Source organism: Spermophilus citellus, assembly GCF_964194105.1.
Source record: "Spermophilus citellus genome assembly, chromosome: 9".
In the NCBI taxonomy this organism is placed as follows: Eukaryota; Metazoa; Chordata; class Mammalia; order Rodentia; family Sciuridae; genus Spermophilus; species Spermophilus citellus.
In genome coordinates this window covers 6,768,717-6,795,772 of record NC_138191.1, presented here as the reverse complement: position 1 = coordinate 6,795,772, position 27,056 = coordinate 6,768,717, and the positions used below count along the sequence as shown (strand labels likewise).

The 27,056-nt window shown below is 43.1% G+C and overlaps 2 protein-coding genes across 7 annotated transcripts in view; one reads left to right on the top strand and one right to left on the bottom strand.

Moving 5' to 3' along the window:
• Positions 1–4,630: 4,630 nt before the first annotated feature.
• Positions 4,631–25,629, bottom strand: SYT11 (synaptotagmin 11). Its single transcript, XM_081307898.1, has 4 exons — positions 25,341–25,629; positions 17,860–18,686; positions 7,906–8,026; positions 4,631–5,704 (listed from the first exon to the last, which is right to left on the bottom strand). Exons 1-4 carry the CDS (start codon positions 25,372–25,374, stop codon positions 5,394–5,396), a joined length of 1,293 nt encoding a protein of 430 aa, XP_081164024.1. The 5' UTR covers positions 25,375–25,629; the 3' UTR covers positions 4,631–5,393.
• GON4L (gon-4 like) overlaps positions 24,272–27,056 on the top strand; it is an 86,117-nt gene continuing 83,332 nt past the window's right edge. For 2 of the 6 annotated variants that reach the window (XM_081307892.1, XM_081307888.1), the window contains exon 1: positions 24,277–24,566. In XM_081307892.1, the coding sequence (XP_081164018.1) occupies positions 24,470–24,566 (97 nt within the window). In that variant the 5' untranslated portion in view covers positions 24,277–24,469. Of the gene's footprint in view, positions 24,567–27,056 lie in introns of all 6 variants that reach the window. The other 4 variants (XM_081307893.1, XM_081307891.1, XM_081307889.1 and 1 more) reach the window with 4 other exon arrangements.

Genomic DNA, 27,056 nt, shown 5'->3' with positions numbered 1-27,056 from the left:
CATCAGGCTCTGTTTGAGTCTTTGAAATCTCCACCAGTAGCAATGGTGGAAATATACAGAAATTGGAGTCTGACTGCCACAGACTCCATTGTTTATGGACTATGTGAACTTGGAGCAAGTTATTTAACCTCTTGGTTTTTCATTATTCTCATCTGTTAAATGGGAATAATAATAGTATATTTCCAACAGGATTGTAAGATATAAATGAGTTTTATATGATTAAAATATATCCAAATTGGTAAATATTCAATCCATAGCTGAGGGCAGTGGCACATGCCTGTAATATCTCAGAGACTTGGGAAACGGAGGCAGGAGGATCACAAGTTCCAGGCTGGTCAGGGAAACTTAGTGAGACCTATCTTGAAGAAAAAATAAAAAATACTGGGGCTGTAGCTGTAGCTAAGTGGTAGAGCGGCTGCCTTGCAAGTGTGAGGCCCTGGGTTCGATCCTTAATACCACATAAAAGCAAATAAACAAATAAAGATATTGTGTCCATCTACAACTAAACAAATATTTTTTAAAAAAGTACTGGGGATGTAGCTCAGTGATAGAAGACCCCTGGATTCAATTCCCAGTACTGAAAAAAAAAATCAATCCTAGCTATTTTTGCTATTATTATTAAAAAGAAAACAATGAAGGATATATATTGGGAAGATGTTGATTAAAGTATATAAAATCGCAGGAAGAATAAGTTCAAGAGATCTAATGTACAACATGATTATAGTTAAATAACCATGTACTGTACACTTGAAAATTGCTGAATTTATGTGTTCTCATCACCAATAAATGATAACTAGTGCATAAACAATGCAAGGTGTTATATATATGCTATTTGGCTTGATTTAGCCATTCCACAATGTGCACATATTATGAAACACTGTGCTGCACATCATAAATATGTATAATTTTAAGTGTTAATTATAAAATAAAATATGAACTAGGACTGAGCATGGTGGCACACACTTATAATCCCAGCAATTTGAGAGACTGAAACAAGAGGATCTCTAAGTTCGGGGACAGACTGGGCAATTTAGCAAGGCCTCAGCAATTTAGTGAGACTCTGTCTAAAAAATAAAAAGGGTGGAGGGGCTGGGGATATAGCTCAGTTGGTAGAGTGCTTGCCTTGCACGCACAAGGCCCTGGGTTCAGTCCCCAGCACCATACACACACACACAAGAAAAAGTAGAGATGTAGTTCAATGGTTAAGTGCCCTTGGGTTCAGTCCTTAGTATAAAAATCAAAAATTAAAAAATTATAAAAAAAGAAGGGACTAAAGAAAGGAAATATGAAATGTGGATGCAGTTGGGTTCAATCCCCAGCACAGGGCACAAGAGACAGAAAAGCACCCACCAGTGGTACATGCCTATAATCTCAGTTATCCTGGAAGCTGAAGCAGGAGGATTCACCATATATTAAGTACTGTCCTAGAAATTAAACCCAGGGCACTCTACCACTGAATTATATCTCAGCCCTTTTATTTTTTATTTAAAAAAATTTTTTTAGTTATACATGGACACAATATTTTTATTTTGTTTATTTATTTATATGGGGTGCTGAGGATTGAACCCAGGGCCTCACATGTGCAAAGCAAGTGCTCTATCACTAAGCCACAACCCCAGCCCCTCTTTTGAGATAGGGTCTTGCTAAATTGTCCAGACTGACTTCAGACTTTCAATTCTCCTGACTCGGCCTCCTGAGTCATTGGAATTATAGGCATACACCACCACACCTGGCTCGAATCTGCACTTTTAAACAAATGCCCCAGACGATTAGGAATCGGGTGGTCTTGGGAAAACATGCCCTAGGACATCCTTGGGGGTCTGAGTGTTAACTTCATTCATAGCCAACCAGTTTCCAAGAGAATCATGCTGACAGTACTGTGACTATTTAATGTGAATCAGTCTTTATTTTGCACTGGTGTGGTGCATTAACAAATTCAACATACAAGATAGCATTACATATTGTAGGTTAGCGTTACAGCATTATGCAATTTCACACAATCCATGTTAGCTTTTTCATTTGTTTTTTTGTGTTTTTTTTTTTTTAATTTGACACATTTATTTTATTTTTGTTTCATTTTTACAAGAGAAGACACAAGGTAAAGAAAGACGACCACATGGTGAGGGCAATGTCACTGTCATGGCCATAGTAAAGGCTTCCAAAAGGGACTTGCATCTTCCCTCTCCTGAGCAAGCCACCCCTGTCCCTCAAACCAGCTCTGTTCTCATACCTAGAGCACGGTCCATCAACATGTACATCTCGGCTGTGCTCCTCTGAGAACTGAAATAAGGAATGACTCATACAGGGACTTCTGTTATTACGAAAAACTCTTGTCTCAAGGGAATCAAGATATACACACAGAAGGACTGGCTCTTGGAAAATCAGAAGTGACCATTCCCTAACCTATTCCTGACCACGAGTGCTTTGTGCAAAACGTAGGATGTGACTCTCTTGTCTTTCAACTGACTCCACCCTTCCCAGTTAGCTCTGGAAAGAACAAATTTGAAAACCAAAGTTAGCTAAGAAACTTTGGGACAGCAAAATGCAGGGCACGATGGATCAGGCCTGAGGTAGGAGGGGGGAACCCTATACTGTCCACCTCTTCACCTTTTTCTGGCAAAGACACTGAGGCAGCTCCTAGCCTACAGGACCACTGGTTCCTCCCCTGGCACTTCACCATCCTCTGCTCCGTAGACCCAAAGAATGAAAGGTATAAAGCTACAAGGAGGTGGGGAGAGAGGAGTGGGGTGAGGTTGTCTTCCCAGACTGACGTCAGGAGGAGCTACAGAGGCACACACAGCAGGGCAAAGACCAGACTACCTCCACCTGTTGCTTTGCATTGTTTCTGGGAAGGAAACAAAAGCGGGTTGCTTAGCGATTTCTGATCTTTAGACATTAAGGCGATGAAGAGGAACCATTTAAAAGTTTTCCTAATGGGGCTTCAGAGTGCTCCTGCCAAATTTACATTAAACTATCTTGAAATGCATTTTTAGAAAACAAAAATTATTTTCTTCTACGTATGATACAGTATTTACACTCTATAGATTAAAGGACAGAGACTAGTGGTGCGTGACCCCAAATGATGATGAATGAGATAGTGAGTTGGATTATGGGGACCAGAGGGGGAATGTCAGGAATACAAACAGAGAGTGGGCTTTGTGCCTGCACAGAACTGCTCTACATTGTCAAGAAATATGGGTTCAAAGGAAAAACCAAACAAAAGAACTGGGGTGTATGGGGGGTACAGATCGGATTTAAATCCACTAGAGCTAAGGGAACAACAAAGGCAATGTTACCATACCACCCTGTCCATGCAGACTCAACTCTTGTATTCCCTTCTCAGAAGCAAGTTGGAAAGGAAGGATCTTGTGGATTGAAGTGGACAATCCATTCTCGGTTACTCTTTCAGGCCCTGGATCAAGCTGTTGTTTATTTGATTGCGTTCCTCTTCAGACTGAAATAAAAATCTGTACTGCCTGTCCAAGCTCACCTGTGGGTAATGAGGCCCCTGCCATATGAAACGTCTCAACTGTGGAGACATGGCTGCACTAGGGGTGAGGAATCCTGAATTCAAATTCCAGCACAACACTGAATCTCTCAACCTGTTCTGCCCAGTGTTTCCCTCATCCCTTTTCCTTGTCATGAGACTCAGAAGTTCCAAGAATGATGCACTTTGTTTTGAGCGAAAAGAGGTTCTGAAAACATTCAGGTTACTTTTCTTTTTATCTTGTGGTCCTAGGAATGGAACCCAGGGACTCTACCGCTGAGCTACATCCTACCCCTTTTTATTTTTATTCATATATATATATATATATATATATATATATATATATATATATATATATAGTGTGGTGCTGGGGATTGAACCCAGGGCCTTATGCATGTGAGGCAAGCACTCTACCAACTGAACTATATCCCCAGCCCCTTTACTTTTTATTTTGAGACAGGGTTTTGCTAAGTTGCCCAGGTTGGTCTCTAACTTGTAATCCTCCTGCCTCTGCCTCCTGAGTTGATGGGCACCAACTATGCCCACCCCAAGTTACCATTACTACTCAGCCACACTGTTATTTTTTAAGAGCTATTATTGAAAATTTCAAGGAGAGGGCTGGGGATGTGGCTCAAGCGGTAGCGCGCTCGCCTGGCAAGTGTGCGGCCCGGGTTCGATCCTCAGCACCACATACCAACAAAGATGTTGTGTCCGCCGAGAACTAAAAAATAAATATTAAAAAATTCTCTCTCTCTCTCTCTCTCTCCTCTCTCACTCTCTCTTAAAAAAAAAAAGAAAATTTCAAGGAGAAATAATCATTTCTGAGGGCCTTTCAAGAAGCAAAACTTACTTCATTGTAACATCTGAGTCACCTGAGAAGATTCTAATTCTTCTCCATGTCAGCCTTCCTGGAAAAACAAAGGCCAATGTAATCCTTCCAACCTCTGAGGACTTCAAGCCCATCGCTAAGGAATGGCTGTCACTACCGGATATAACTACCAAAGGGGATGGTAGTCCTCTAATTTCTCTCCTCCTTGTCCTCATACCTGCAAATAAAATTTGGAATCATCTGGATGAGTTCACTGGTAGTCTCCTAGAGCTGAATTTGAAGCCTCCAAAGCTCCTTTTAAAGAAATTGTCTAGTTTTGTAAATCCAAATTCTTCCTGGTAAGTCTGATGAGTTTTATGTGCTTTGCTGGGGCTACCAGTGAGTCATAGACTACCAACTACCCCTTCAGAGCAGGAAGATTAACAGCAAAAATACCCCCCTGCTCAACTACTCCTTCTCTTGCAAACCCTGCCTTTTCACTCAACCTTTGTTTCTTGGCTTACTATAGACCTCTGGACCTTGGTCTCAGCCAAAGAGCAGAGACGTGAGAGGTAACAGGGAGAAAAGATGGAGATAGTGAAAACATGAGGCTTTACAAGAGCAAAAATTTGTTTTCTGCCAAGGTGGGGAGAAGGACTAACTCTCCAGAGAAGCCCAGTAAAAAGAGGCCAATTTCAGGTAATCAGCAAATACGATTCGGCACAAAACACAATTTTCATGGATTAAAATCTGCAACTTGATATTGGCAATTAGGCTAATTTCTTCAGTTTGTATTAGACATGCAAGTATAAGGTTACAGTGTTATATATAGACTTGTAGGGGTCTTTCCCTCTCTTTCCCCGCCCCATTTAAAAAACAAAAGAATTTCTAGTGCCTTGCAAAGGAGAAAAAAAAAAATCGTCTTTGCTTAAGAACTGATCTGCAGCTGTGGTGATGTGGGATATTCCTTGCCGGGTTTGTTTTGTAAGAAATTTTCTTCTACAACTAAAATGAGGTTTTGAGTCCGCTTCTCTGACATCTCTCCCCACCACGTCCCTCCCCAGCCTGGCCCCAGGGTTAGAGGCGAGAAGAACAGGATTAGTACTCGCTCAGACTGTGCCACTTGGCTACAGGCTTGCGGGGACTCTCGCAAACCTCTCTCCAGTGCTCGGCACCACTGCTTGTGACACTGTGTGCCCCCAGGATCAGCCTCCCCACCACCTCGTTCTTGGTGGTGCGATCGAAGTCGATGACGAGGAACTCGATGCTGATGTCAGGCAGGAGGTCGGTTGGGATGTCATAGATGAAAGACTCATTGAAGATGGGGTTCAAAGTGCACTTCTTTACATGGGTTTTCTTCTTGGCAATGCGCTTTCTGCCGTAGTAGACGTTCACCTTGACATAAGGATCTGGGGCCCCCAAGGAGACAAGAAAAAGAGAGACAAGCCTATGACAGGGTCCTCTCATATAACTATCATTTCAGGTTGGGACTCTGCTACTCAGAGCTTTGGTGACCACCCCAACAAAGTCTCCAGGGACTGCTTCCTAAATGTACACACACTACGTGTGAGTCTGTCCGCTCGACAGAGGGCCAGGAAAACCAACAGGAGCAGAACAGATCAACTTCCTTCATCAGGACGGAAGCAAGCATTTTCTTTCTCTTTTTGGTCACACTAGGGATTTTACCCAGGAGTGGTCTTTCACTGAGCTACATCCCCGGCCAAACTTTTATTTATTTTTATTTTTGGTACTGGGGATGGAACCCAGGAGCACTTTACCACTGACTACATCTCCGAGATGCCTTTTTATTCTTTATTTTGAAAAGGATCTTCTTAAGTTGCTGAGGGCCTCACCAACTTACAGAGGCTGGCCTTAATTTACAATCTTTCTGCCTCATCCCACTTATTTTTATTTATTTATTTTTTATTTTGCTAAATTGCAGAGGCTGGCCTTGAACTTACAATTCTCCTATCTCAGCCTCCAAAGTCACTGGGATTATAAACATATGCCACCAAGCCCAGTTAACAAAGAAGCAGTTTTTTAAAAATATATTTTTAGTTGTAAATGGACACAATACCTTTATTTAATTATTTTTATGTGGCTCACATGTGCTAGGCAAGTGCTCCAACACTGAGCTACAAACCCAGCCCTTTTTTTTTCTCCCCGAAGTTAAATATTTTGTTTTTAATTTTGTTGCAAAGCTGTTGCTTCAGTGTATAAAGATAACACCACATGAAGGCATTTATAAAGTTGTTCTTCTGACACTGTACAATAAACACTTTCCTCCACTCCCAGTTATTACCAATGGAAAAGTCATTAAGTATGTTGACCTAAATCAATGGGTCAGTAGTTGTAAGGAACTTACAATATTTTTTTTTTTTTAAAGAGAGAGAGAGAGAGAGAGAATTTTTTTTTTGTTTTTTTTTTTTTTTTAGTGAGAGAGGAGGGAGAGAGAGAGAGAGAGAGAGAGAGAGAGAGAGAGAGAGAGAGAGAGAGAGAATTTTTTTTTAATATTTATTTTTTTTTAGTTCTCGGCGGACACAGCATCTTTGTTGGTATGTGGTGCTGAGGATCGAACCCGGGCCGCACGCATGCCAGGCGAGCGCGCTACCGCTTGAGCCACATCCCCAGCCCCCAGGAACTTACAATATTATCAATAGTATATAAGACTTACAACAAGAAGTTTATCCTTAAATTGCATAATTTTTTTTTTTTTTTTTTTTGTACCAGGGATTGAACTCAGGGGCACTTAACCACTGAGCCACATCCCCAGCCCTTTTTCTTTCTTTCTTTTTTTTTTTTTTTTAATGTTTGATGACTGTCCTTTATTTATTTATATGTGGTGCTGAGACTTGAACCCAGTGCCTCACGCATGCCAGGCAAGTGCGCTACCGCTGAGCCATAACCCCAGCCCTGTTGTTTTTGCTTTTGAGACAGGATCTCACTAAGTTGCTTAGGGCCTCACTACGTTGTTGAGGCTGGCTTCAAACTTGCAATTCTCCTGCCTCAGCCTCCCGAGCCACTAGGATTACAGTTATGCACCACCATACCCAGTGAATTACATGATTTTTTTTTTAAGATTTTTTTTTTTAGTTGTTGACAGACCTTTATTTTTATTTATTTATATGTGGTGCTGAGAATCGAACCCAGTGCTTCACACATGCCAGGCAAGTGCTCTACCACTGAGCCCCAGCCCCAGCCCTTACAGGATTTTTATAAGTATAATTTAATGAATTTACCACAGATAATTTAATGAATTCTGAATACCACCGCCAAAAGTCCACTCTAATAATCATAAGGTATTGTAAAAAAGATACAAATTGTGTTTATGCAATCAGTGGGAAGTTAAGGGGTATTTTCTTCCTGTATCAGAAAGTTCTGAGACGTCATGACTTTTGGAGCAATGCTCAGCTCCTGGCGTGCAGACCTTTTAGGATACCTAGTGAAATGTAAAGACCTCCTTTGCTCACCCAAAGTCCTTCCCCTCCTAGGGAAATCTATTGGACATAAAGACAGAGGCAAGGGCTCCTGAAATGTGGGGTATGTCTGGGCCACAGGCAAGGAGTGTGGTTCAGATGGTCACACGTAGGTTGAAGTAAATAGCTGCTACCTGAGAGACCGGTGATATCCATCTTCGGCAAGTGTCTGGCTTTGAGGACCACCACTGTCATTCTCTGTGCCACCGGCTGATATGACAGAGACACCTGGAGCTCCCCTCTACTAATGCACTTCTGTAAGAGAGAAAGAGCAAGTGAGAACCCAGAAGGAGGGAGTAGGGCATGGCACAGAAATTGTACAGAGGAGTGGAAAGAGAGGCAGGGGTGAACAGGAAAGATGTTCATTCGCTGCGAGGAAGTTATGATCCTATTTAACACAGGGGAAAGGAAGCAGAATCTCTTCTGAAATTAAGTACGATCCTTGGCATGGAAGAGCAGCATAGCCTCACAGTCAGGAGCATGGACTCTGAGGCCAGAGTGGCCTGGTTTCAGACTTAGACTGCTTTCTTTCTTTCTTTTTAAATTTTTTTCACATCAGGGAAGTTGAGGCAAGTGCTATTTCATATCAATGACCTTGGACAAGTTACTCACCATCTCTGTACTTTAGTTTCCTAATAATAATAATACCTACCTCATAGGATTATTAGGATCAAATGGGTTCAAATTTGGAAATTACAACACTGCCCAGCACTTAGTATTCTCTCATTTGATTCTAGGGATAAAATAAAGTTTTGCCAGGTGCAGTGGTGCTATCACCCCAGCAATCTGGGAGGATGAGGTAAGAGGATTGCAAGTTCAAAGCCAGACTCAGCAACTTAGTGAGACCCTGTCTCAAAATAAAAAACAAAAAAGGCCTCAGTGGTAGAGCATTTGCCTAGCATACACAAGGTCCTGGGTTCAATCCCCACACTGAAAAGGAAAAACAAAACTTTTTTTTTTAATTGGAGCTGGGTGTGTATCTCAGTGGTAGGGTGCAAGCTTAGTGTACACAAGGCCTGGGTTCAATCCTCAGCACAGAAAGCAAGAGAGAAAGAAAGAAAAAACAAAAAGTTTTGAAGACCTTGGTGAAGAGGTAGAAGATGTGGGTTTGAGTCTTTGCCATTTACCACGAGGCCACGGGCAAGACCTTGAACTTTCTGAAGCTTATTCCTCCATTTTGCAAGGTGAATATCCATACCTGTTCTACCTGCCTTAGTGCGTGCACTTCAGTACCTTTTCCAAGATGCCCTTTTACCTGCCTCTTCATCTTTGTTCTTATGTCTTTTCATTTATTCTAGGCTGTATTCTGAATTCTGGGGAAAACTCTATGCTTTGAAGAACTATTTTTTATTTATTTACCTTTTATTTTTGCAGTACTGGGGGTTGAACCTAGGAGTTCCTGAAGGCTAGGCAAACACTTTCTTACTTATATTCCATCCCAGTCCTCCTTCCCCCGTCTCTATTTATCTATCAATCTATGCTAGGGATTGAACACAAGGGTGCTTTACAAATGATCTATATCCCCAGTCCTTTTTATTCCTTATTTTGAGACAGGGTCTTGCTAAGTTCCTTAGAGCCTCACTAAATTCCTGAGGCTGGCCTTGAACATGCAATCCTCTTGCATCAGTCTCCAGAGTGACTGGATTAAAGGCATGCACCATCATGTCCAACTGGCCCTTAACATTTGAACCACATTTGGATACTTACTACAAGTTATATACTAGGAATTCAGAGCTGACAGGACTCAGTTCTTGCTCCCCAGGAGTTTAGCATGCAAGACATAGAGATGCAAATATACGTATACTTGTCAGAATAATAAGAAGTCTGTTCTAAGTGCTCTGGGTACCCAAGAAGAATGAGGCTGACACGGCTTGGAGAAGCAGAGTTGACTTTTCTAGCTGATATCTGGGCTAAATTGATAGAGGATAAAAAAAATATGAGGTAGCTTGGTGCAGTGGCACAAACCTGTGATTCCAGTGACTTAAGAGGCTGAGGCTGGAGGATCACAAGTTTGAGGCCAGCCTCAGCAATTTAGTGAGACACTGGCTTAAAGTTTTCCAAAGGGCTGAGGGATATAGTTCATACCCTGGATTCAACTCCCAGTATTAGGGAAAAAAAAAGTCTGAGGCAATGAACAGATGAGCAGAAAGATAATGTATAGCCCAGCAACAGGGACCTAAAAGTGTATGCAATGTTCAGAGAATGGTGAGAGGTGAGGGTGTGTGAAGTTGGGAAGTTTGTCAGAAACCTGGGAGGGTGAGTGGGCTACGCTAGGGCGATGAACTGTAGGGACAAAATGGCAGTTTGCCACTCACAGGCAAGAGGAGGTCTGTAAGAATACAAGTAGCAATGCTGTTATTTTATTAAAATGACCATGACTTTAGAGACAGTTGGAGAATGAAGTAAAGTAGGGAAAGGTCAAAGTCAGAGGCACCTGTAATGGGCCAAGGAAACAGAAATGAGGCTGAGACAAGAAAAAAAGTAAAAGGGAGGAATTTAGGACAGAAGTTAAATGTGAGACAATATTATCTCCCTGTTATCAAACTGCATTCTTTGTATTCTTTCAGACCCCAAAGAACTGTCACCTACTCCAGGATTGCTTTGATTGAGTAAAACAGACTGGCTGCGTTCGATGCCACACACCTATATCACAGCGACCCTGGAGGCTGAGGCAGGAGGATTGCAAGTTAAAGGGCTGTCTGGGCAAGTTGGCCAAACCCTGCCTCAAAATAAAAAAGACTTGGGATGTAGCTCAGAGGTAGAGTGCTCCTGGGCTCAATTTCTAGTACCAAAAAATAAAGAGAGAGAGAGAGAGAGAGAGAGAAATAGCAGCTTCCCAAGGGAGAAGAGCAGATAGATCAAAATCACTTCTAAAATTTCACTTATTGGTCAGCATCCAGATGCTGTGTCCAGTTTGCCTCAAACAAGCTGGACCACAGTACTAGACCCTTCATTACATCAGGAACCCGGGTAGTAATTAATTAATTCTCCAAAATGATGTGATCTTCCTCCACTGAACTTATTTCTCACTACTGAGAAACTCAAAAAACTAGTTTGGGTGGATATGGTTGTGGTTGTGCACACTGCTAATCCCAGTGAGTTGGAAGGATGAGGCAGGAGGAGTGCAAGTTCAAACCCAGCCTCAGCAACTTAGTGAGAACCTGTCTCAAAAGAAAAAATAAAAAGGGTTGGGGATGTAGCTCAATGGCTAACCACCCCTGGGATCTATCACCAGTACCAAAACAAAATAAAATAAAAAAACATAGTTTAGTAATTTTCCCTCAGATCCCTTTTCCCACCCCAAATGTAGGGGTATAAATAGTCTCATGTACCTGTCTTTTTATAAGTATTTTATACATCTGATTTAATGAATTACTTCACCCTTCCAGTCCCAACCCTTTGCCATATAGGCCTCTCCCTCTCCCTTCCTCCTTTCCCCGTTTGCATCAGAAGGAGAATGAGAGCCTTCTCTCTCTCTCTTCCCAGGGGGCCAGCATTGGTTTGGGTTAGCTGAGGAATATAGGAAGTGTCTCTATCACACCCCACTAGCTCATGGGTCCTTTCTTTCATAACTGGGGAAGCAAACTAATGGTGCAGTTACACACTGGGCTTTCTCTAGAATTGGACTGCCTTCACTTTACAGCTTACTCCTTCCTCTTAGGTGACAATGGGTACATTACTCAACCCCTCTCAACCTCTATTTTATTGTTATTATTGGTGTGTGTGTGTGTGGTACTGGATGCTGAACCCAGGGATGCTTTACCACTGAGCTACATCCCCAGTCCTTTTATTTATTTATTTATTTAAACTTTGAGATAGTGTCTCACTAATTTGCTGAGACTGACCTAGAACTTGTGACTCTCCTGCCTCAACCTCCCAAGTTGCTGAAATTATCGGAGTGTGCCATTGTATCTGGATACATTTTTTTTTTTTTGGTCAGGAATTGAACGCAGGGGCACTTAACCACTGACCTGCACTTCCAGCCCTTTTTGATATTTTATTTAGAGATAGGGTCTCACTGAGTTGCTTAAGGCCTTGCTCAATTGCTGAGGCTGGCTTTGGACTCACGATCCTCCTGCCTCAGACTCCTGAGCCACTGGGATGACAGGCGTGTGCAATCACACCTGGCTGCCTAGCTAAAATTTTATAGAGAGAGTTTTATTCCTTTTTCAGGGTAAACGTAAGTGGCTAATAGTGACGACTTTGAAGTCAAACTGAGTCTAAATCCAAATTCCACCAGCTAAACAACCTTGGGCAAGCTGTTTAATTTCTCTAAGCCATAGTTTCTTATAGGAATAAAGTAAAATGGGTGACTTTACATGCTACCTAGCACGTAGTAAGACTTCAGTAAACTGTGACCATTACTATTATATCTATTATTAACCAACTTTGATACCTGGGAGCTATGTGTGGTTTGTAGATGTTCATATTCTGTTTTGACAAAGCAAAGAAAGATAAGGAAGCCTGAATCAGTGGAGAAGGAGGTTTAGAAAGGCCACTGAAAACCAACTGCACATCTAGAAAGAGCTTTGCCTATAGATGCTGCACGTCTCTCTTGGTGTCTTTTCCACCTGCAAGCCCACTCCAGACTCTGAGGAGAATCAGAGGGCTCGGAAATGGACAGAAGAATCTCCTATAGACCAGCAGGGGTGGGGAGTGCAGTCAGTGTCCAGGAATGCTCGTCCACTGAAGACTCACACTGCACCAGGGCTGTGGGTGGGGGAGCAGGAACGCACCCTCTGGGTGTGTGTTCTTGCCTCTTTGCTGTGTAGTAGGCACCTGTCCCACTGCAGTCAACTGGCCATGCCCAGAGAAACTGCTTCTGCCACTTGGCATACTTAGATCCAATCCCCAGGGGCCAGGGAAGTCCAAGAATTTGGAAGAATGTTGGAGGCATTCAGTCAGAGCATAAAGGGGGTGCTGGTTCAATGCCAGGTTACAATGAGACATCCTAGAGCCAAACACTGCGGGATCCTTGCATCCTCTGAGGTTGGAGTCCGAAGAATAGAGATGGAGAAAGTGACTTGTTTCATCCCCTTCTCTGCCTTCTCCTGTCCACCCATCTCTTTTCCTCGGGCCTCTGTCACCCCTAGTCCCTTTTTGACACCCTTTTCAGCAGCTCTGCTGCTCCACTCCCTGCTTTCATCTATCTTTCTCTCCTTGTAGGAGGATCCTTTCAACAGTGTAGCCACGAACCTGGGAAAGCCACTGACCAGCCCGACTCCTCCGCACAGCTCATGCACTTGGCAGTCCAAGACTGCGAATGGAAGAGGATGGCTTCATGCCAGGCTGCCGCTGGGAAGAGACTGGCAAGGGAAGGGACTGATTTGGGCTGGGAACAAAACAGTCTCAAATCCAGGGCACTGGACAGAGAGGACAGACAATGGCAATTGCTAAACTGCCAGGGGCTCTTGGCAACAGCCAAGTTTGTTTCCACTTTATTAATTCCTTTCATGAGGACTAAGCCAGGGCTGGGATCCTGAGCAACATATCTCCTAGGAGAAGCTCCAGACAAGACGTCTGGGCCTGTGCAGCACACAGCCGCACTCCCATGTGTCCCTACCAATGCTTATGGACAGGACTATTTCATCTGACCTATGCTGGTCATGAATTCCCTGGTCATGAATCCTTGTGATTCCTAGGGGTGCAGTTCCAAATGTCTACCCCAGACCCTTCTGACTGTAGCCAAGAGTGAGTCTGCCTTTTCTGGTGAACATCAGCTAGACCTGCTCTGAACTATACACATGCAGGGAAGTCTTCTCCTGGTCTGTGTAGGGCATCCCCCCATAGTGTGGGACCGAATTCTCTTCCTCCAAAGATACCTGGGTAGGGAATGGTAAGAATAACATTTTTATAGACAACCCCCTACCCCAAGCAAAAAATTAATTTCTTGTCCTCCTCATTATTACAACTTTTTTTTTCCTGTATTGGAGATTGAACACAGGGGCACTCTACCCCCCAAGCTAACCCTCAGATTTATTAATTTATTTAGGTACCAGGGATTCAACTCAGTAGCACTCGACCACTGAGCTGCATCCCAGCCCTGTTTTGAATTTTATTTAGAGACAGGGTCTCACTGAGCTGCTTAGTGCCTTACAGTTGCCGAGGCTGGCTTTCAGCTTCGCCATGCCTCCTGTCTCAGCCTCCGGAGCCCCGGGGATTACAGGTGTGCACCACCATGCTTGGTCAGTGTGTTCCATTTGGAGAAGCTCAGGACTGGTCATCATTTCTGACTGTCCATTTCACTGCCTGACTCTGAGCAAACAAATATTCTTTCCGGGCCTTAGTCTCCTTCTAGGCTGGATGATGAAAGCCAATGGGATCACTTTAGGAGCACAATTTTCTCTCTCATAAATATGCAGAAAGATATAAGAAGCTTCAGAAATTAACCGGAACTCAGCCACATGGTGTGTAGTCCTAGCTACTCTGAGATTCTGAGGAGGGAGAATTACTTGAGCAGGAGTTTGAAACTAGCTTGGGCAACATAATGAGACACCTCCCTCTACTTTGCTGTCTAAAAGAGAATTGATTCTTGATGTCAGGAGGTAACAGTATTAGCTATAATGCCCAATATATTTGAGCTAGCTTCGTGGAACTAATTTTTTAAATTTTATTTATTTATTTTTTTTCAATACCTGGTACTCCACTTAGAGCCTCATGCATGCTATACAAGCACTGTACCGTTGAGCTACATCCATAGCCTGAAACTATTTTTTTTTTAAAGTGACAACTTTGTTTTCTTGCATTTTATCCCATAATAAACCCCCCATAAAGAGAAGGGAGGTGGTGCAGGCCAGGGATAAGGAGGGCACAGTGGGAAAGAAATGATTGACAAAGTAGATAATAGAGAGTTGTTAGAGTGCTCTGAATTTCTTCAGGTCATGTTGATGACCTGGGACAATGGTCATGGGAATGAGAGGGCTCTTAAAATCTCAAGATTTACAAAGGACCTTAGAGGCCATCCAGTCTAGCTATTGAGATTGAAAAGAGAGAAAGTAAAAGGAACAGTCAGTTTTCCTGGAACATAAAGAGAGTTGTCACATATGTGTTTTAAGGGGAGGGAAAAGGGGATGTGGTGGAAGTTTAAGGTTTTGTTTCTTTTGTTTCTTCATGGTTGTGATTTAGGGCGGAGGTGGCTCTCAGGACTTCAGGCCCCAAGAAAAGTTTATTGAGGGTGCATGCTTTGCTTGGGCAGACTCTGTGGCTAGAATATCACTCTGAAAGAGGCCGCTCTGCTAATTACAGGGAAACAGACTTACCCTCACCTAGTCTTTCTTTCATCTGAATGCATTCCTCTGGTCCCTGTTCCTGGTCCTCCGTCTTACCAAGGAGCCCACCCTCCGAGAGCAGAAACTGTCAGGCATGGTTAAAATCCTTTCTTGCCCTTGTCTTTCTGCTTGCCTGCCCCACCCCCACAAGACCTTCTTTGCCTCACTAGGCGCAGGGGCTGGGAAACAGCCTCTCTCCCAGCCGTCAATGGCTCTTTTCACAGGAAAGAGCCATTGACAGTGCTGCTTGGAATGGGAATTGGGTGGAAAGAGAAAAGGAGGGAGAGAGAACTATATTAAAGTCTGGCCTTCACTGCAGAATGGAAGGGCATTCAGGTGGTGGCTGCAGACTTGGGCATCACAAAGGGGCAGCTGAGTGGGGATGGGCATTCTGCCTAAGTAAAATGGCCCAAAGTGAAAGAGGCAATCAGAGGAAGAAGTTCCTGAGAAGTGATTTTAGGGGAAAAAACAATCAAAAGGATAAATAGAAGTTGTCTACTTTTCCAAAGAACAAGGGAAGGGACAGTCATTTTGATTCCGAAGATTTTGCTGCTACAGGAGATGATTTCGAAAAACAGTTTAAACAAATAATCAGGGAACCTAAACTATAATCTTTTTTTTTTTTTTTTTTTTTTTTTTTTTTTTGGTACCGGGGATTGAACTCAGGGGCATTCGACCATTAAGCCAGATTAATTGTTTTATTTAGAGACAGGGTCTCAATGAGTTGCTTAGCATCTCACCGTTGCTGAGGTTGGCTTTGAACTCACAATCCTCCTGCCTCAGCCTTCCTGAGCTGCTGGGATTACAGGCTAAGCTATAATCTTATAATCAATATTATTCTTATAAATAAAACTATTCTTATAAATAAAACATGAGGCTGTGGATTCAACTCCCAGAATCATTCACACATGCAGAAAAAAAAAAACACTTCTTTGTTTTTTAAACCAACTTTCCTTTTCCCCCTAATCTATTCTTTTTCTACATGTAAAGTTAAAATTATATTCAAAGACTTTATATGAAGTATTTAGATACTCAGTATTCAAGCATGGCCCTAGAAATAGACATTAAACCTAGTTAACATTTTATTTTCCATGCAAACAGAGAGGAGCAGTAGCCAAATTAATCCAAAGTTCTTTCCAGAGATGAGCACATGCTGTAATCCCAGTAACTCAGGAGGCTGAGGCAGGAGGATCATAAGTAAACAACTTAGGGAGACCCTGTCTCAAAAAAAAAAAAAAAAAGGATTGGGGAATGTAGCTCCACAGCAAAGCTCCTCTACGTTCAATCCTCAATACCAAAATTCTTTCTAGATCAGAGCTGTCCAATGTTCTATATTTGGACTGGCCAATATGGTAGTTACTACACACATGTGCCTATCGAGCAATTGAAATATGGCAAGTGTGATAGAGAAACTAAATTTTTTTGCGTGTGAGTGTTCGGGATCGAACCCAGGGCCTTGCGCTTGCAAGGCAAGCACTCTACCAACTGAGCTATATCCCCAGCCTGAGAAACTAAAATTTTAATGGAATTTAAGTTAAAACTTAAATAAACACGTAGCTAATGGCTACCATATTGGATGGCTGAGGTTTTCTTTTTCTTCTTTTCTTTCTGTTGTGCTAGGGATTGAACCCAGGGCCTCACCCAGGCTAGGCAAGCACTTTACCAGTAAGCCACACCCCTAGCTCAAAACAGCTTGGTTCTGGATGTTTTAGTAGACATTTCATTTGCTTTTTCACAAGGGATTACTTTCCATTTGGTTTTGGCCCATAGTGAGTTTATGTTCTCTGATCACATTCTGACAAGTTGCAAAATGAAACAGCCCAGAAGTATTCTGGTTGGCAAGGGCAACCAGCCTGTGATTTTAAACTGGCCGTGGGGACTTCCCATGGATACAATCAGGAACTGACAATATGTATGTTATGAGTAAGGACAAAATGCAGGGCTTTAATCTAGCAGAGAAAAACCATGAAAATCTTTTTAAAAGTCTACTTCCTCTTGAATTTCAATTTCAAAATCTAAAGGGTGGGACTGCGGGTGTAGCTCAGTGACAGAGTGTTTGCCCGGCATGCTCAAGGCCCTGGGTTAGATTCCCAGTACCATAAAAAAACAAAATCAAAGTAAAATAATAAAAAGAGAGAGGACAGAGAGACAGAAAAAACACTGATGGCTAAGTTTACTTAACTCATGCCCTATGAGAGGTATTTCCATATGCTCCTTATATGAAATATTTTTAAAAAATTTTAAAGAGATATTTAAAAATTTTTATTTATTTTTTGGTACTAGCAATTGTATCCATGGGTGCTTTACCACTAAGCTATATCCTAAATCTTGTTTATTTTTTGAGACAGGGTCTTATAAGTTGCTGAGGGTGGGTGGCCTTGAATTTGCATTCCTCCTGCCTCAACCTCCCAATTGCTAAAATTTCAGTCATTTTCCACTGCACCTGGCCTCGTTGTTACTTTCTAAGCTAGAAAGTAGAGTGCCACTGTGCTTTACTATTAAAAGTTGCTTCTTGGAGGAATTAAATCTTTTTTTTTTTCCTCTTCACTTTTAAGTATTAGAAATTGAACCCAGAGCTTCATTGAACCCAGAGTTTCATGCTTGCTAGGCAAATGCTTTACCATTGAACTACATCCCCAGCCCTTGGAGGAAGTAATCCGCCACGACCTCTGTTTTATTTTGACCACTGCTTATCCTTGATAACCAAGAACTTGCGTTAACCTCTCTATAGCCCTTTTTGCTATCCTTCCCAATCCCCCTTCCCTATCCCCTTGTTTCCCCCAACCCACCTTCCCTCCCCAACATGCTCTTCCTCCTCACCTGGATGTTCCTCTTGATGATGTCCCTGGTCAGTTGTACCTTGCCTGTGCTGGGATCCACCCCAGCCAATGGCACCATCACCTCCCCAATGACGTCATCCCGAGAGAAGCGATCAAAGCTGAGGACGAGGAAATGTAGCACCAGGTCCTGCAACTGGCTGTAAGGAATTCCGTAGAAGGTGAAGGTCTCATCAAACACGGGGTCCAGGGTCTTCCGCAGCACTCTGGTCTTCACCCGATGCCGCTTGTCAGGAAGGATGGTCATTTTGATGTAGGGGTCAGAGCCCTGGGTCTGGTCATCCATCACTGGCAGCCCATGGGCCTCCTGTATTGTCACCACCAGGGCTTTTTTCGGGAAGTTATAGTCCACTGAGAAGGTGAGGGATCCTAGCATGACATCCTCCTCTGGAGATGATGGAGAGGTGGTTTTGCTCTCCCCAGGGGTCAGGCTTGTAATGGGGCTCCTCAGTTCTTCCCCATAGTCCATTTTGATGGGCAATTGGTCTATACAAGATCCAGAGGTGGGCCCCCTGGGATCCTTGTCTCGGCTCAGCAGGCCAGCCTCTGCTGCATCCACCAACAGGTTCCCGCGTCCACCTTCCCTCCCAGGGCCATCTTTGTCTCTCCGCACTTTGATGATTTTCTTCTTGTTGCTGAGGGTCTCTGGGTATATGCTGATGCCTTTGAGCATGTGAATAAACTTGTATGGTGGAGTCTTGTGCTTCTTCTCTGCCTGCTGATGGCAGCATGTCCAGACAAAGACAGTCACTGAAACACACACCACCAGTACAGAGGCCCCGATCAGGCCAGCCACCACTGGTGACACATCTGAAGGCAGAGACCAGAGATGCGTCAAGGCAGGTGGATTTCAACCCCTGTCCAGAGCCTCCTGCTCAGTGCCTCTGCTGGAGCCAAGCTAACCTGCTACCTATCCTTTGAAGGAGAAGGTACTCATTTGGTCTTTGGAGCTTTTCCCTTCTCTTAGAGATGCCTTCACCCACCCTCTCCATCCAATTCATGCCTTTTCCTTTCTGCCAAACCTGGATGAGATGTTTAGCTTTCTTTGAAGTGCCCACCTGTCTCTCTGTTCTTTTCTTGATCTTCTCTCAGTAGTTACAGACTTGGTTTGATCATATTGATTTGTGCTTCCCATAAAGCTGCTCTGTCTATATTCTAAGGTCACCTTTCTCCCTGGGGACCTGTTCACCTCAACTCTTATACAAGGGCAAAAGCTGCAACTTTGGTTTTAGGAGGACATTCCATAGCACCCAGTACAGGGTTTGCAAACAGTGATCCGGTGTAGACTGCCAGGTTGTGGGGGAAGTTGGAGCGTTAAATTTAGATGGTCTTGGTGGGATGACCAAGGGCAATATAAGACTATGGGTAGTTAAAACAACTCTGGATCTGCATACTTTCAAAATATATTCCAAAATTTCAGCTCCAAGATATTTAAAGTATTTTAAATAGAAAGAAATAGGGACTGGGGAAAACATCACATCGTAATGTCCCCTTCTTAGCAAGATCTTTCCTGACTACCCTACTGATTTATTTATCATGGTGCTAGTGATGTATCCCAGGGCCTCTTGCATGCTGGGCAAGCACTCTACCACTGAGGCACCCCCAGTGTTGATTACCCTATTTAAAAAGTACAACCTTCTTCACCTTCAATACCTGCACTTCCTCGTCCTGTTTAATGTTTTCATATGCCTCATCATTATCTCTCACATATTTGTACATGCATGCAAGAAAAATACACACATCTGTAAGAAAAATAAATATATACACCACCCATAATTTTACTATTTATTGTTTTATCTTCTCTAGTATGTGAGCCTCAAGAGGGTAGGACTTTCTGTCTGCTCTGTTCATTGCTATATCCCCAGCGTTAAAAATACAGTGGGTATATATGTGTTTGATGAACAAATAACTAATGAGAAACAGATCTTTTTAATCTTCACTTTTCCTCATTTTGTCTCTTTCCACAACTACTGGACCCTGCTTTAGAAAATCAGGTTTGGGCTCCTCCCTTTATCTCAAGTTCATTGAAGGGAAATTGGGTTTTGGCTTTTATAGATCTAGAAAGGGCTAGTAGCTTTCACCTTACTTTTTTTTTTTTTAACATTTTTAGTTGTAAACGGACATAGCACCTTTATTTTGTTTGTTTGTTTATTTATTAATTTTATGTGGTGCAAAGGATTGAACCCAGGGCCTCACGCATGCCAGGCTCTACCACTGAGCTACAGCCCCAGCCCTCACTTTACTTTTTAAGGAAAGACTCGGGAGACAGGGAGAGCTAAGGAAATAAATGTGATTTCAGCATATTCCATATTTTTCCTGGAACATCCTTCTCCCAGGTGTCTACATGGCTTATTGCTTCACTTACTATAGGGCTCTGCTCAAACCCTACCTTATCAGAGAAGCATTTCCTGTCTGCCTCAAGTGAGAAAATATCCCTATTACCCTCCTTAATTTTCGTCATAGTGTTTATTACCCTGACTTATGTTTGTCTAGCTTCCCTCACTAGATAAGTTTAATAACAGTGACACTGCCTGTTTTGTTCACGGCTCAGGTTCTAGAACCACGTGGTATATAGTAATTGCTCAATGAACAACTGAGTTAGTTAATTCAAACTAACCTCCAGAGATCAGAAAACGAGGATGAGGTCAGTATGATTACATATCAGGGATAAATATAAATTTCTACTTGGACTTAAAAACCTACCTATTGGCAATAACCTCACTTGATAGAGTTGGACAAAATGACTTAGTAGTTTTGGTGAGCAGAGGCTTGGATTAAATTTAGGTTAAATCAACTTGTACCATAAGCATGAAATCTAGATATAATTTCATCTGCACTGGTCATAGCACATACAGAACATTCTGTATAGCAATGATAATAATAAAACTGCTGTTTTTTTTTTTTTTTTTTTTGATGTGTGTGTGTGTGTGTGTATTTATCATGTCCCTGCCAGGGATATGTCTGAATCAAAGAACTCATTGAATAGGATCATTAATATCTCTCCTTTTTAATTAAGAAATCTGGGAATTCAGAAATCTGTCTAAGGCTACATACTAAAAAATGGTACTAGATTTAAATTCTAGTCTGCCTGATACCATAGTCCATTCTCTACATCATGAATAATTACTATAGTAAAAAATTAGGGGCTGGGGATGTGGCTCAAGCGGTAGCGCGCTCGCCTGGCATGCGTGCGGCCTGGGTTCGATCCTCAGCACCACATACCAACAAAGATGTTGTGTCCGCCGAAAACTAAAAATAAACAAATAAATATTTAAAAAAAAAAAATTAGAAACTATATCAAATGAAAAATTGAAGCAACTGGAGCTGGGGTATCTAGGAATAATAATCATCTTTAATTAAAATTATGTTAGATATTTTGATGGAAGGGTGCTGGATTTGATCCATTCAAGTACAGGGCCTGTACCAATGTGCACAGGTTATAGGAAGACATATTTAAAAAAAAATTTTTTTTTGTAGTAGTAGATGGACAGCATGCCTTTATTTTGTTTCATTTTTATGTGGTGCTAAGGATCAAACCCAGTGCCTCACACATGCTAGGCAAGCACTCTGCCTCTGAATTACAGCCCCAGCCCCAAAGACAGAGTTTTGACTCAATGAAAAGAGTCAAATTATTATTAGAACTGCCTCACAACCAGGTGTGGTGACGCATGTCTGTAATCTCAGTGACTTGGGAGCCGGAGGCAGGAGGATAACAAGCTCAAGGCTAGCCTCAGCAACTTAGGGAGACCCTGTCTCAAAATAAAAAAAGGGATGGAGATGTAACTTGGTGGTAAAGTATCCCTGTGCCCAATCCCAAGTACCAAAACCCAAATCAAGACAAAAACAAAGAACTGCCTCATAGTAACCTGGATGACTTGATGAGAGCTATTCTCCAATAGAAAAATTTCAAACTAAGATGTTGGATCATGATAATTCGGGCATGTTTGAAAAGGAATTTCTTCAACAGGAATTGGAATAGAGGGTTAAGAAATTTTATCTCAACATTCCATGGCTCTACAAAAGTTGGGAACCAATAAAAAAAGAAGGGGTTACATTTTAAAATGATATATCTGAGGAGTAAACAATTATTATTTTTCGGGGCTAGGGATGTGGCTCAAGCGGTAGCGCGCTCGCCTGGCATGCATGCGGCCCGGGTTCGATCCTCAGCACCACGTACAAACAGAGATGTTGTGTCCGCCGGAAAAAAACTAAAATAAATAAATAAATTCTCTCTCTCTCTCTCTCTCCTCTCTCTCTTTCCCCCCCTCCTCTCTCTTAAAAAAAATTATTATTTTTCTTTGAGGTGTTCATTTCTCAAATATGAAATGAAATATGCAGTTTTTAGGGGGTTTTCAAAAACTGGAGGCATCCTTGGTGGTAAGCTCCTTGAGGGCAAGCAGGAATAACACTTCGTTTGTTTCTGAATCCCTTAGAGTGTCTTATACATCTAATGGGAGATCAGTAAATATTTGAACAACTGATTAGATTCTCATTGTCAATCAGATCAGCCACAATCTGGAGTGGCTTTTCATTCCTCAATCAGGGGCTTTCCTACAAATTGCTTTCTACTGCTTAGTGAAACTCAACACTAATTGCCTGTAAAAAGAGAAAAGCTGACAACTACAAAGAAAGGTATATTTTTGAGAATGATTTGAAAGGGAAGACTAAAGGCCCAGATTGGAAAACATCTGTGCAATTCTTCTGGTACTAGCATAGATTTACTCTGGGATTGTGAAGGAACTAACTGCTGCTTAAATACATCCACTTTTTCAAGAAAATGGAGACAAGGTGGCAAAGAGAGATGAAAGAGTCTCATAATTTAGGACAGAGAAGGAAAGAAGAGAAACAGATGAACCCATCTATAGATTACCCAGGTGCTCTCCCTCATCCTATTTCCCACCTTTGCCCTACTTTCTCTATTTCAGAATTTGTTAACTCCTGCCTCTGTCCTCAACACCCAAGGCAGTGAACGAGAAAAATCTGATATGTTGAAACTCAAAGCCTTCTGTCTTGCTTTACTCAAAAGCTTGGTGGGAAAGGAAGTTGGAATTAATGACTGAAGTGAGTGATTTAAAGTGGGTGTACATTGCAGTGACCTGTGTTGCTTGTTCCTTTTGTCCTTCAAGGTCATGGATAATTTACTGTTGGCTTGGTGTGTTCACCTAATGCTCTGAGTGTTTTAAATGAAGTACTCAATGAGCTGTGAAGAAGCCAGAAGCCAGAAGAAGCAGTTCTCTATGGAGGAGACCCTCTGTAAGTGTCTAGAGAATTGCAAGACACATCTGGGCCAAATCCAACTACTCTAGCTACTTCATCTTTGAGAAGGCCTGATTTTTTTTGGCAGGTGGTTTACTGGGGATTGAAATCAAAGCTGCTTTGTCACTAAAATACATTCTCAGCTCTTTTTATTTATTTTTTAAATTTTAGGACAGAGTTCTGCTAAATTGCTTAGGACCCCACTAAATTGATGAGACCATCCTTAAATTTGGATCTGCCTGCTTCAGCTTCCTAGGTTGCTGGGATTACAGGCTTATGCCACACTACCAGCTCACACCAGCTTATTTACACTTCTTTTCCTAAACATAGCCCTTCACTGTCTAGTTGGCCATAATATAGTAAAATGAGAATGAATTTGGGCATCAGACATTGATTCAATTCTAGCACTACCCTTACTAGTTCCTTTGACTTTAGCCAAGTTCCTTGAGCTTGTATGCTTATCTGTTATGTAATTATACCTACAACAGAAGGTACTTTTTAGGACGAAATAGAATGTTATATGCAAATGGCTGACATGTATTTTCCCCTTTTCTACTATTATTCCCTATAAAGGAAATAACTGTATTGTATTCTACATCATCTACTTTTCAAGGACTCTGGAACTGCACTCAGAGAAAGGTATCTTTTGGAAAGAGGACATAAGGAGAAAAACAGCAGGAAGAAATCATGGATTGCTCATGTGATCACAAAAAGGGACTTCGGTTTTTAGAAACTTAGGACTCAGGATAGAGATGCAGAAGGTGAAGGGGAAGAAAGAAATACCATCAAGATTCAGCCATGTGGAATAGATGGGAACAAGCAGTTAATGGGTGTGAAGATCTGTTATTTGGCTATTTCCCCTAGTCTGATTGTTCTTCCTTATTTCCAGGGGCTAGAGAACATTAAGAGTCTGCTCATTTCCATATAGTTCTTACTGGGGAGTGAGAAAAGCCATTTTCTATCTGGCTCATGTGCCTACCCTAAATACTGAAATCTGATGCCTCAAATCTTCTGTCTGAGGGATAGAAACCCTAAGGGACAGGAAGGTTCTTAGTCTGGCAGCAACTCTAATTCGCTTTCCCCAATCTAAACTGTAGCAGAAGAGAGGAAGGAGCAGGGCAATTTAATTTATTTATTTGACCAGGAAGCACAGCCTAAGAAGTTTGCTCTCCTAGTACGTTTTGGAGGAATTCCCAAAGAGGAAAAAACTTGCTTCTTAACCTTGTCTTTCTCTCACATTTTCTCTATTTTTCACTCACTTTTTTGCCCCAGGAGTGTAAAACTGATCTTGAAGCTCACAGGGCTGGGTCCGGGAGCAGCCGCTTCGAGATGACGTAATGCTTTCTCTGGTACACAAAGCGGCCTCCCCAGGGCTGGGCCTCTCTCGCCCCTCCCCCTCCGGCCTGGAACGCACCCCCGCCAGCACCAGCGCGGGTGAGTCCCCTTTTTGAAAAGCTAGCCCGGGGAAACAGGGAACAAAGGCCCCGGAAGGAGAGCCTAGGCGCTGCCAGGAGGCCCAGAAATAGACATCACGTCATCCTCATCCCCCAGCCCAGCAGCGCCTAGCGCCATTTGGTAGCATCAGTCGGACCCCACCATTACGATGCAGAATGGAGCTTGCAGGGTTCACGTTTCCTCCCAGAACCAGCATCCAGCTGACCGGTTTAAGGAGTGGCTTCCTTTTTGCTCCCACCCCCGCACCCCTCTTCCCCAGAGGCCGCCGCCTCCCCTGGCTGCCAGCCATACAGCCCACAGTCTCCAAGCTGCCATCTTGATGCCCCATCCCCCTGGCCACTTCCCTCCCCCGCAGTCCTTAGAAGTGGGAGGGGGAGGTAGGGGCACCGCCCTGCGTGCCCCAAGGGGGAGGGCTCGGCCTACCCCACCTCTCCTCCCCCAGAAGGAGGGTTCACGTCCTCCTCCGCACCGTCGCCGTTTCTCACCTCCAGCAGTGCTGACAGTGCACCACACAAGGTTTTGGCACCCTGGACTTCCCCGCCCTCGCTGTCGCTCGGGCCTTGCCAGCCCCTGCAGCCCACAGCTCAAGTTCAGGCGCCGTCCACTCCCCGCTACCCGCCACCAGAGGCCCGATCCCAGCAGGGTTGGCACTTTGAAAGCTCTGTCTGGGCTTCACTCCCAGCCCATTGCCGGGCCCTGTGGCTTTGCCACGGTTCTGACCACCTCAAGCTTAGTTTTCCCGACTCTACTTACCAAAGCTAGGTCGGATATTGGTGATCTCAGCCATGTCGTAATCAGAGGTTGTTGCTATAAATGCTCTCGTAATGGTCAGACAACTCTGGGAACCCCTGGTCAGTACCGAGGTCGCCGCTGTGGAGCTGTCGGCCAGGGGAGGGGAAGGTATCTGGCGGACGTCCCCTGCGACGGTCCGATCCCTGGTTGCCAGCTGCGCCCTCCTCTTAAGATGCTCCAGGGATGCTCTGAGCTAAGGATGCAGGTGCAGTCAGACTGGTCCTGATGAGAGATAGGCTCCGCCTTTTTCCGAAAGGCCCTCGGTAGGAGACTCCGCCTCTGTCCGAAAGGTTCCGGAGTGCAGGTCCCTCCCCTTTCCGGAAGACCTCCGAAGGGAACCCCTCCCACCACCCAGTTTTCCTGAGCGTGAGGTCCCGCCCACTGGCCGGCTGTGGGTGACTGAGGCGAAAGTCCCTAAATCAGAGAAAGGTCTAGCTGTAATTCCAGCTACTCGGGAGGCTGAGGCAGAAGGGTTTCAAGTTCAAGGCCAGTCTCGGGCATTTAGCAAGACTTTGACTTGATATATTAAAAAAATAATAATAAATAAAAAAGGGCTGGGATGCCAACTTAGTGGTAAAAAGCCGCTAGGTTCAATTCCCAGTACCCTGGGCTCTGGAGGCGGGGCAGGGAGAAAGTGTAGGTAGATTATTCTATGAGAGTCCATCGATTCTTTAATTCTGCTTCTCAGGGGTGTTTTATAGGAGCAGAATGTTCTGGGTTCAGGTTTTTGGAAAAATCCTATACTGCCTGGATTTCAGTATCTGATTGCCATTATTGTCTCACATTTCTGAGACCACTGAAGGTAATTGTGGAAAACTCTAGAAACTCTGATTAAAGACCAAACCTGGAGAGGAGGTGCAATAGTTCTGAAAATTTACAAAAATCATTGAACTCTTTATGGAAAACTGATGGATTTTTGTGGTTTATAAATTAAAAAAAAACAACCCACCATTAAAAAAAAATATGAAAATGCCTAAGTGTTGAATTAGTGTTAAAGTGCCTAATTAGTGTTGAATATTCTTCTTCTATGAGTGGTAACTGCTTAGGGTTGAATAGGAAAGGAGGAGTAGGAGCAGTAACCCAAAAGTTCTGTGTATTTTGTAGGTCAAAAAGACACAAGGCAGAAATGGTGGAAAATACCTGTAATTCCAGCTATCCAAAGGTCGAGGCAGGAGGATTATACATTGGAGGCCAGTCAGGGCAACTTCGGATCCCCAGACCTCTTGTCTTCCCAGACCTCTTGTCTTCCCCTCACTTGAAAAAAAAAAAAAAAAAAAAAAAGGAGGACCCAAGTGAAACTTCCAAACTTTTGGACACTGGACACAACATCTTTGTTGGTATGTGGTGCTGAGGATCGAACCCGGGCCGCACGCACGCCAGGCGAGCGCGCTACCGCTTGAGCCACATCCCCAGCCCATGTATTGAATTATTGAATGTTGACTATGCCCCCAGAAACTTTCCTTCATGAGTCACGCATTAGGAGATAAACTTAGGATACCAGATGCCTGATTGCCCTTGATTTTCCTAGGGTGTACCTAGGCAAAATCACCTATTCAGCTAAGCCAGAAATTTGTCCTTTGCAAACTGGAAAATTTAATAATGTCCGTTGGCTCACTGTTTATTCTGAAGACCAAACTATCTAAGATGATGTAAATGAAAGCATTTTAAAAATGAAGA